Here is an 11,860-nt window from a genome sequence, read left to right as displayed (position 1 = left end):
CTTCAGACCGGGCCCCACCCCCCAAGGAACGCCAGGGCCGGCCGCTGTGACCCTGGTAGTTCCGCCAGTGCTTAATACATCTGTACAAAGTGAAATATGTAGACTACCTCCTTCTAAAAATGCTACTTTGTTGTCTACGGCTTCAATATTTACGTTCCCAGTAAAAGCATATAGCACAGCAAATTGAATCACCGTGGAAGCCAGGATACAACATATTGCCTAAATACAGGTTTAATTTAAAGCAACATTAAAAAGTAAAAAGGTTTTAAGTTATTTCAAATGCTGATGAAATCACTTACAATTGATGCTGCTCCTTGATTTTAAAAACTTTTCATTTCCTGCAAAATCAGCTGGTCCCGAGCATGGGCCCTGATATTTTGTTTGAGGGTAGCACCTTTTCATTGCAGGGTCCCATGGAGCCACCCTTGTGTGTGCTAGTAAGCTGTGTGTGTGTCGCCACGTACACACAGCCACAGCCAGGCAAGTCAATCCTCTGTCTCTTGCTCCTCCCTTCTCTTTCCTCCCTCCATCCTTCTCCAAGCTAGATGGACACCTGCTGGACACTGCGCTTGTCCCTTGTGATCTTGTACTTGTCAGTAAGTTCAGGACAGCCGAGCTGAGAGAGTTGGAGCTATTTGGAAATATGATAACTATAAGTGCTTGGGCAAAAATGTAAAGAAATACTTTGCTGAGCAATGCCTATTTTTTTTATATGGATTCATTATGGAAAAATGTGTGAGAGTTTAATATTGCTTTAAGACTTTAGGAACAATAAAAGAGAAACTCCAGTCCCATCTTCCCCCTCCTCCACCCTGGCAAAATCTATATTTTTCTTAAAACCCATTACATACCTTTTCCCTGCAGTCTTCAGGATGGTCTGGTGACATCACAGTCCTTTCTCTTCATCCTAAACTGTCGGCATTCCCTTTTCCTAGACTCAGTAGTGCTCACATAATGATACCTGTATTCAGTATTGTGACAGTAACTTTGGTTTTGAATGTGTTTTCATTATTGACTAGTCTGAGCTCCTATGACACTGCTACCGGCCAAGCCAGCAAATCAATGTTTATAGAGATTGACCTACCATCTATTAAATAGAAAACTTCTGCATGGATGGCATTATTTTTATTATTATTATTATACAGGATTTATATAGCGCCAACAGTTTGCTCTGCGCTTTACAATATAAGGAAGACATTACAATCACAATACAATTCAAGACAAGATGGCAAGGAAGGCCCTGCCCCAGAGGGCTTACAGTTTATAAGGGAGAGGAAAGTGATACAAGAGGTGGTAGCTGTGTGGGATGAAATGAATGCATGGTCAGATTGTCATTTCCAGAGACACAGTCAAGCACATGCTGTAAAAGGACAGTTTATTTAAACTGGGACTAGTTTCTGAAAACCAGAATAATTTTGTCTCCTTAAACAAGCGACTAGCATGGCACTACATAACTGCAGCACTACATAACTGAAGATATATTTGGCTACATTTCGATTTTCATTTTGAACTATGCACTGAAAGCTTATATTTAAACATAAATGCTGACCAGTAGAGGTCCCCAGATTCTAATAACCTTCATGCTCAAGAGGAAAACTCATATGCAGAATAACTATTTACTATATCTACTGTATATAAATCTTGTACAACAATAGAATAGAATATCTACATGGGGACCAACATTGTAACTTCATCCTTGCAGCTCCAGAAATTTAGATATATGCTTAATATGCACTATATCATATTCCTCTTCATTTTTAGGCAGTACTTACAATTTTTTTTTGGTTCAGTTACGATTTGGCAGACTTAAAGTGTACATGTTAGCCATTTGAAACAAAAAACTGTTTAACATCAGGCACTGCCAGGTGCTTGCTGTTACCCTTTATTAGCCAGAAACACTTTTGTGCATCCCCCTGATCCTGGTTTAACATTGTTACTAAGGGCTTGGCAATCCTAAATTCTGGGCTAAGCCTTATCTGTACAATAAAGCCACATTCACCCATCTCTACTCTGTGCAATGAAGGCACCTCAGTGGCCAGTATATATGTCGGAAGCTAAAAGTATTGCAGCAGTGAACTTTAAAAGGTACCTGTGGGTATAGAACCTTGGGCTATTACTGCTGACATCTTTTCGAAAGTGCATGTTCCAGAGATGCCATTTTTATATTTGCCGTACCTGGAACAAGCATGAGCATGTCAGGTGTTCCCACCTAATATACAATAAACATACGGTTTAAATAAAAGAATCTGCGCTCTTGGAGAAGTAAGGCTAAGGTGTTTAAGTGCTAATCCTAAAGCTGCTATGAAAATGGTGTGTGTGATGTGTAGGTACTAACACAGCGCTATAGGTTAATTATAAATGCTTCCATAAAGAAAGAAATTATGTAGATATAAAATATTCGAGAAAAATGTATATCAAAGCGCTAAAGGTGTAACAAATAAGAAACTTAGTATAACCAAGTGATATAATAGAATTTTAGGTTTAGGGGGTCTAGCCCTAAAACAAGTGATATCTTACATAGAATCATAAAAAATATAAATAAAAATAAAAATAAAGTTAATAATACAATAGTGCTGTGAAAAAAACAGAAATGATTGGGACAATAAAAAAAAATTAAAATGAAATAAAATACATCTAATAATAATATATAATGAAAATATATAATGTTGGGGGGTTTTACGTCATTTTCAGGCCTAAAATGTGGAATATAACATGGGTGCAAAAATGGAAAAAAGGGCCTCAGTCATGAAGGGGTTAAAGGAAGCCTGTACTGATATAAATATGGAAACTGCCATTGCTGAAAATGCTATGTGCCTGGAGGTCATGGTAATCTTTTGGCTTCAGGTTTTTCTGAGTCACTGTCCTGCAACAAGTATACAGCGAGTGCAGTCAAAACTCCTGATCTCTATATTGGTTTCAGGTCATTGCCTCAGAGAGTATTGAAGCCACTACAGGCAGTCCCCGGGTTACGAACAAGATAGGGACTGTAGGTTTGTTCTTAAAGGAGAACTATGAGGTGAGTTCTTTTCCCTCCCCTCATAGTTCTAGCCGACCTATGACAATGAGACTGTCACAGGTCGGCTAGAACTATGAGGTGAGTTCTTTTCCCTCCCCTCATAGTTCTAGCCGACCTATGACAATGAGACTGTCACAGGTCGGCTAGAACTATGAGGTGAGTTCTTTTCCCTCCCCTCATAGTTCTAGCCGACCTATGACAATGAGACTGTCACAGGTCGGCTAGAACTATGAGGTGAGTTCTTTTCCCTCCCCTCATAGTTCTAGCCGACCTATGACAATGAGACTGTCACAGGTCGGCTAGAACTATGAGGTGAGTTCTTTTCCCTCCCCTCATAGTTCTAGCCGACCTATGACAATGAGACTGTCACAGGTCGGCTAGAACTATGAGGTGAGTGAAAAGCACTCACCTCATAGGTCTCCTTTAAGTTGAATTTGTATGTAAGTTGGAACAGGTACGTTTTTTAAGTGTAACTGCAGTCAAAATAAAATTGCAGGGTTTTGGATAGCATAGCGAAGGCAGGGCCGGCCGGTGTGCGAGCAGTCTTTGTCGTGAAAACAAGGATTGGTGATAAAGCTTCAGTGGAGACACCTTTTTCCCATGATAACTCTTACAGGAGAGAATTTCCCTTCCTAGGGGTAGATTTCCTCTTACTTCCTGTTGTCTCAAGGACAGGAAGTGAGATTAAATCTTTCTAATGAGGCTACAGACAGCAGTAGAAACCGCACAGTGACCCGGAAGAAGAGGTGGGCACCCCTCGTCTGCATGTCTAACAAGAGCCAAGTCCTGTAATGTACGTACAGTACTACGAACCAGACCCAAAAAGGCAGGCACTCCTCGTTGGCACGAGCGTGGTAGCATTACAATTACCCCTGCTGTACAGTAATAGCCTCCGTTTGTAAGTAGGAGTCGTATGTAAGTTGGATGTATGTAACTCGGGGACTGCCTGTATATCAGCATGATAGCCAGGCAACCGGCATCTCAGCACAGGCTTCCTTTAAACATGGAGTAATGTTACCACTACTCATATTTTGTAAAACAGTAAGCAACCCTGCGTTACATGAATCAAGTTGAAAATGTTCTATAATCACGGATGTGGGTATGAGCACCACATCACAAGTAAAATAATTCTGTGACCTAATAATGCAGCTATGTAAACACAGAAGCTTTGAGGTCAGACAGTTTCCTTAAATGACCTCATGTAAATTTGGTGTAAACCCCTGCAGAATAAGCACGCACACAGCTCCACAGAGGGTCAAGCTCCTGCTCTGTCCCCACTCCTGCATTACCATTTACATTCTGAATGGTGACTGTGAGAAACCTCTCAGTACTGGCATTTTTTACTTCAGCTCTGGTTCACACCTAGGCAGCATGCGGTTATTTGCACGTTTATGCGCGTTGTGCACATTTGTATGCGTGTTTTAGCGCACGCACATGAAGATGTGCGTTTTGTCAGCTTGTAAACCATTGTGGGCAATGGAAGAACGCACATATAAACGCGCGCCAACATGTGCAACATGCTTCTGTTGCGCGTTTTTGGGCATTTCCAATGAAGTCTATGGGGAGGAAAAGCGTTTTTAACTGCCCAAAGAAGCTCTTGTATCTTTTCAGGCGTCTTCCTGCTAGGCGTTTTTCTGCTCAGGTGTGAACCAGGGCCATTGAAATCATGGGATTTCTTGTGCTGGGCAGTTAAAAGCGCTTTTCGAACTGCTCAGAAATGCCTGGGTGTGAAACGGGGCTTAGGCTTTATGGGTGTAAGAGGCCTTGAGTCAGTGTTCCAACAACAATAGATAAAAGGCAGTAGGGTAGACTGGTGCAGTACAACAATGACTGAATATAATGCTGAACCATGTACTGTATCATGCAATTTTAAAGTGCTCCCTATATGCATCTCAAGGCTTCATTTTCAGTTTTCACTGGCTAAAAAAAGATGCTGTGTCTCATGTAACTTGGAACAAGAGCGTTTCATCTCTGGATCAGAGAGTCTGCTGCCGACAGCGCCTGAAATCAGGAAAGTATCAAAGCCAGGGCCGCTTTTTTGGTCTTCAGAAGCTGTAGGGGATCCAGTTTTTGTTTCAGTGGCTAAACTGGGATTGGGCCTTAAAGTGACATTAAATCCTCAGATTTTTTAACATAAAGCAATACTGTAATGTGTGCCTTACTGTAATCCATGGTTGTTTTCCTTCTCTTTGCAGCTCTTCCTTATAAATCTGTATCTCATCTCATGCTGGGCAGAACTTCTGTTTTGCAGCAGACTGCCTTGTCTCTGAAATGGATATATGGTGTCTGTGTGTACGTTTGCAACCTGAGCCAGCACTACAGGAAGAGGCACTCAGCTGCAAAGGGAAGTTCTCCCCCAGCATGAGAAGAGATACAGATTTAAAAGGAAGAGCAGCAAAGAGAAGGGAAACTACCATGGATTACAGTAAGGCACACATTACAGTATTGGTTTATGTTAAAAAATCTGAGGGTTTAATGTCACTTTAAGCAAGACGCATTGGCTGATCCACTTTTTTGTTTACATGCCTAAACAGGAACTGGACTTTAAATAAAACGCAGGAGCATTCTACCTTACAGTACAGAAATTAACTAGTCACAGCCATTTCTCTAATTTTTGCAAAAGGTGAACTTAGCCTTTAAGATGGGTTTTGCATTCCCATACAAGTCAATGAGGATTCAAAACCCACTTAAAGCGGGTCTAAATGTAGGTCAGAAGGAGATCAAACTTTGGTCAATGATGTCAAACTGATGCCACTGACACAAGCCCAGTGCCCAAATGCCCAATGGGCAAAGACCCTTAGGGAAACTGCTATGTTAGATGAGCTTGTCGGCGTGTTTAAAGGTAGAAAAGTGGAGTGGAAACAATGCTTTGTTTGCATCCTTAGTCTGGTACAGCCTGCCCTTGTTACATGGCACCTCTGTTAGTGCTGCTTGTTCTGTCTTCAAAAGGTAGGGAGGTAAAAGCTGCCTACTCAGTTCCTGGCAATAAGAGTGTACATTGTCTGTGGAGAATGACAATGCAGCCAGTATGCATGCAGTCCTGAATGGCTTGATCTCCAATCCAAAGGATTCTGCATCAGTGACCTCTCCCATGTGGGTATCACTGTCATTTAATGATTTACTAAGCTAAGTTTGCACAGAACTCCAATTTACGTGGGCACTTCACCACTCATTAGCAATGTAATGGGCCACTTTTTCACAGACCATCAATTTAGGCGGGCACTTCTTCACTTACCACAAATGTAAGCACGGCAATACACTGACCACTCTGCATCCTGATAGCTGCGCTATACATTACATACACCTGACCCATGCACTCTGGTAGCTATGCTCTACATTATACAGTCTTGTCCGCTGCACTGTATTAATACCTTTCCTGGCATTATTATTTGTTTCATTTCATGCTTATTACAGATAATACTTTTGTTGTATAGTGCAGGAGGTGTTAGATAGTCTGGTCTCAATGAGAGATTGCAACTTCTGGTTTCACAACTGGAGCATTCTGCCAGTAGGACTGAACATAGAGGATACGGTAGACCACTTACTTAAAAATGTTAAAGTAAAAAGATCAGGTTCTCTTGCACCCTGCTAGACAGTGCTGTATTGGGTGGGAAGGGCTTGTATATCTTTTCTCCAGCTCCTGCGGAGAACAATTTGCTTTCAATATAAAGGGCTGTGGGCAGAGCTAAGTATAGCTATTCACTGAAGAAAAGAAGAGAACTGTCACATTATCACTCAAAGTGCCTATCCAATAGTTCTACTGGCAGGACCAACAAGTAATTATAAGATGATCCAGGGAGTACTTAGAAAAACAGCTCAGCCTTACTGGCATGGGCAACCTACATCACATTTGTGATTTTATAATTTGACCTTGTTCTACTTTAAGAGAAAATGTTGTGCTATACCCAAAATAATTCAGACTTTTGCTTCCCATTAATAGTCTGCACTGAACAACACCTATAATCTGGTTACTGTCAGCAAGACTGCCAGTTTCTTTTCCTCTGATTTTTATACAAGCTACAAATTGGTCAAGTTATCTTTACTTAAGATGAGCATTAGCTATTATGGACTGTGACCATCTCCTTACTGTACCCCTGTCATGAAAGTACTATAGCTGCCATACTTTCTCACTCACTGACATGGTGGACATCTTTTAGGTGCTTACTTCAGGAGTTACAAGCACTGCACCCACATGTTCCTCAATATTGGTTAGTAAGTCACTCATCATAATCCTAGGTCAATACTGAGTGGTGCCAGGCGGCGGGCTTGAAGGCCACAGAAACTGGTTGCTATTGACAGATCAGCTCCCCTGGTATCTGGAAGTTCTAGGACCCTTTAAAAAGACAGCAATCCAGCATGCGGGTACCTAAAGGATAGATGTCTGATATCCAACGTGAAAGTGGTGCCTGTTATTCTTGGCCACAGGTTTTCTTTAAACATACTTTATTCATGTTACCCCCCACAAAACGCATTTTAACATGGCCAGCTTCTAAGGCAAACAACAGTAATATTCAGACGAACAATATAATATGCTGTAGCGAATAAATGGTATTTGGACCATATGTGGATACTACACTTATACGAGGCCCTATTTTTAAGTGGAAGGGCAGAGCTTCTGATTCAAAAAGATGGACTGAGAGTGTATGCATAGCCAAATCTTGTTTTTCAGTTTTGGATAGAGTAGGGAAGGGTTAAAACCCCTCCATTTCGGGTTTTTTCTCAGCTGAAATTTGAGCCGTGGGGGGTCCTGCAAAGGTTACTCGTCTTAACAATTAGGATTAGCTGCAGTTATTATTACGGTAATCAGATAGCTGTGGGTGAGGAGATTCTTCCATCCACGCTGTTTAACATGGATGGGGCAATCGAGTGATACGTGTATGGCCAGCTTTAACGGAAATCTCCCAAAGTGAGGTGGAATTCCCCTCTTAGACAGTTGCCCCCAATGTCCCCATTGGACAATTACCCCATTTTTTCTGGAGACAACTCTAACATTTTGGATTTCCCTTCTTTGGACTTTTTGGTCTCCACTTTCTGTAGATGAATGGATGGGGTAAATCTACTCAGTGGGGACACAGACTACAATAAAAACTTCATAGTAGGTCTAATCCCACCCTGGTCTACCCAAAACTACAAAAACAAAGGTTTTGCCTAGACATACTCTTGATCATCTTAGAAGAACAATTTGGGGATGAGGAGCCATCTAGGAATTTCAAATAGAAGTAACCTATGTAATAAAGTTTCACATGTCAGTTCTATGTCTAGCTCCCTCCTACAAGTTAAAGGGTTAGTTCACCTTAACAGAAAAATACCCTATGCCGTCCGTGAACACCATTCCATAACCCTAAACGAATCAGATTTTACAAATATGCATTTAGGCTCTTTCCATACCTGTAAGCCATTTGCACAATGAGTGAAGCCTGCCAGTTTTCAGAGCTCCAACCTGTTTTATTTCTAGGATGAAGCAGCCATTAGGATGAGTGCCCCCCTAGCGGTACATGAATGAGCGCCGTCCATCTACACATGTGAAGTGTGTTCCGTCTCCTGTTGCCTTGGATGAGCTCACCGGTACATGTGCGGGGAATCAGTAGAAGGACAGTACTTGCTACTGTACCGCTAGGGGGTGCTTATTCTAAGGCCCCTTTCACATGGTACGATCCATACATGGATCCACTGCTGATCGGAATGGATGTTACGATGGAGGAAAAAACTGAAATTACCAGACCCATGTTAGGTCTATGGGGAAACAGATGTAAATGGACTTTTGTCTGTTTATATTGGATTCAAGGTCCAAGTGCATGAAATGTTACACCACTGTAGTCAATAAAGAGATTGACCGGATATTACGCTGGAGTGCGAGTGACTTCTCGCTGGTTTCATGTTTATATTGGATTACCCCCGATCCAGCACGATCAGGTCCAGATCTCGATCCATTTGTTTTTACAGACCTGGTCGCAGCTGGGGGTAACCAGATGTAACTGGACGCCGTGTGAAAGGGGCCTAATGGATGGTCTGTGCTAAAAAGAAGACAGTACAGAGCTTTGAAAACTTGCATGATTCTTAAGGCCAGGCTTCACTTCTTTTGCAAATGGCCTACAGGTATTTGCAATAGCAAACTAGCAAGTGCACCCGCCCACTTCTGCTGTCAATCGGCAGAGGGGGACCCGAATCTTTCTATCAGGTCCTCTTCTGGTGATTGAAAGCAGCAGAGGGCGGGTGCAATAGCTAGTTTGCTATTGGCTATTGCAAATTGAAATAGCCAATAGGAATCTAGCTATGCAGTCTTATGCCTTTTTTTTATTATTCTGACTGCAACTGTCAGAATACTAAAAAAAAAACAAAAAAACTGCAGATAGTGTAACGGTTCCATTACAGGAAACTGCAATGCTGAACCTAGGAAAGCAGCAGTAGAACAACAGGTGGAACGACAGAGCCGTCTCCGCACGTAGACAGCCTTGTCCTCTATGGCCACTCGGGTTACAGCAATAACAAAGCATCAGCAACTTTGCATACGCATGCGCAGTTCCCGCCGTCTGCTGCTAGCTACTGCGCCTGCGTCCCAGCGGCTAGAGGACTACGCTGTGCAATCGGCTGTGGGCCTTATTATGAGCTCTCAGCAGTGACAGCAGCAGGCACAGTGGAGTGGGCAGCCCAGGACTGTAAACAAAGAGGCTCTCTTCTCCTGGTGAAGGTGGACGGGGATACAGCTTGCATCAGGCCACCGTATATCATCATCATGGCACTTGAGGGCTTGTGTCAAAGAGGGGGGCCTTATCTCCTCCTCTTCTAGGGGTACCGTCACCCCTTCCAGCCAGGCGACATCCAACACTTCTACCCACTATCATGCAGCAGGGCAGCTTGGATCGCTGGGAGCAGCAGCCCATGTCAGTGACCCCAAGAATCCTCAGCAGCAGGGAGGTTGACAGGAGAGCAGCTCTTCTCTTCCAGCTGGTCCTCAGTTCCTGATTTCTCCCCCTCACCTCATCCGAAATTCTTCTGATTTGACACCTCCACCCCATCCCAGCGTCGTTGTCTGTCTCAAGGGATCGCTCATGGAGTCTGTGGGCAAGTTTGAGTTCAGTCGGAAAGACCTGATCGGTCATGGAGCTTTTGCTGTTGTTTTCAAAGGCAGACACAAAGAGGTAAGGCACCCGATGTTTATCTGTGTGTGTGTGTTTACATCTCATGATTCTGGTACAGAGTCAGAATTCAGCCTGCTGTCTCTTTGTTCCTGGCATGAGTCTGTTTAATCACACGTCTTGTTGTATCTATATAACCCTGGGATAGTCATCTCTGCTCTGCACAGTATATAGAGCCATCGAGGTATATACAAAGCCAGAGCTTTCTATTTTGGATAGAGTGGGGAATGGGATAATTCCCTTCATTTCCTGTCCTGTAGACACAAGTCAGAGGAAATGACTCCAAGAAGAAAATGATATACCCTCATAGTTGTCACCAGGACAAGTGTCCCCATTGGGGGAATTTCTCATCTATTCCTGTTCTGGTAACCACTGATGATGTACGTCACCAGGACTTTTAGAGAAAGGGAACCCCCCTCTTCCATGTGGGGACCACAATTGTGAGAGGTTACCAGAACAGGAATAGATGAGAAATCTCCCAATGGGGACACTTGTCCTGGTGATAACGGTCTACAAGGGTATATGTAAACATAGTCTTTTTACAGCTGAGATTGCACACTATATGTAAACAGACTGTAATAGTTACAGTTAATCTAAACTGAGTGTAGTAGTATATCTAAAACAGAGTGTAACTGTAATAGTATATGTAAACAGAATGTATAATAATATTTATAGTACAAGTAAACTGAGTGTAGCAGTAATAGTTCTAGTACAAGTAAACTGAGTGTAGCAGTAATAGTTATAGCACAAGTAAACTGAGTGTAGCAGTAATAGTTATAGCACAAGAAAACTGAGTGTAGCAGTAATAGTTATAATATATCTAAAACAGAATGTAGTAATACTAATATATGTAACCTAAGTGTAGTAGTATGTAAACAGATGATTATGGAATCCAGAAGCCAGCAGGGTTATTTTAGGAGTTCGCTCCACTGACAATAACTAGAGAGAACCTCAAAAGTTGGGTGCCAGCTGTAAATTGTAATGAGCATTGGCGACCTGGCTCCTGGGATTTGTCCAGCCCCGGGTAATAGTTTTAGTATATGTAGACAGAGTGTAGTTAAGAGTAGGGAAGGGTTATAAACTCTGTAAGGTTTGTATTACAATAAAAAAAGTAACAGAGGTTCTAACCTTCCTTACTCTATTCATATCTACAAATGTATATGTTTAGATACAATCTCTTCTCCCTCTGGAGTGCGTTGATAGTTTAATTCCCCTGTAATGGTCCTACACTCCTCCAATTCAGCCTGTAGCTGGTTAACCTATCAGATTATGGAAGGAACTCCACACACATGGGATAGGGCTACAAACTCCATACAGAGAGGGGCTAATTTTGAACTGGAGGAAGGACCCCAGCACCGGGAGCCAGCAGTACTCACCAGTGAGCTAAAAAGTTGCACTCTTTTTGTTTACTAAAGTGGCTTGTGACAACTTGGAGGGCGATGTTTTTGGATGGAAGGTAATGTTCCAGTATGTAGATTCCACATGTTCAGTGACAACACATGACCTCGGTGCTGCAATTCAATCGGGACATTTGTATTATAAAACTGGTCAGCTTTCTAAGATTAGAGCTATTCTTGGAAGACCAGCATGGCACAGAAATGAAAGGCAGCATGTGGCACATTTCTGGAGCCTCGTTCATCTGTGTTCTCCTGATTGTGGGCTGGACAAGTCTGGGCAAGTAGGATCACCCTGAACTGTGTGCTTTGTT

The 11,860-nt window shown here is 42.4% G+C and overlaps 1 protein-coding gene across 1 annotated transcript in view; it reads left to right on the top strand.

Moving 5' to 3' along the window:
* Positions 1 to 9,999: 9,999 nt before the first annotated feature.
* Positions 10,000 to 11,860, top strand: part of ULK1 (unc-51 like autophagy activating kinase 1) — a 91,243-nt gene continuing 89,382 nt past the window's right edge. Inside the window, exon 1 of the mRNA XM_018558357.1 lies at positions 10,000 to 10,155. Within this exon, the coding sequence (XP_018413859.1) occupies positions 10,066 to 10,155 (90 nt within the window). The 5' untranslated portion in view covers positions 10,000 to 10,065. The remainder of the gene's footprint in view (positions 10,156 to 11,860) is intronic.

This window comes from Nanorana parkeri, unplaced genomic scaffold, assembly GCF_000935625.1.
Source record: "Nanorana parkeri isolate BGI_ZX_2015 unplaced genomic scaffold, ASM93562v1 scaffold334, whole genome shotgun sequence".
In the NCBI taxonomy this organism is placed as follows: domain Eukaryota; kingdom Metazoa; phylum Chordata; class Amphibia; order Anura; family Dicroglossidae; genus Nanorana; species Nanorana parkeri.
This window is presented reverse-complemented; position numbering and strand designations above follow the sequence as displayed.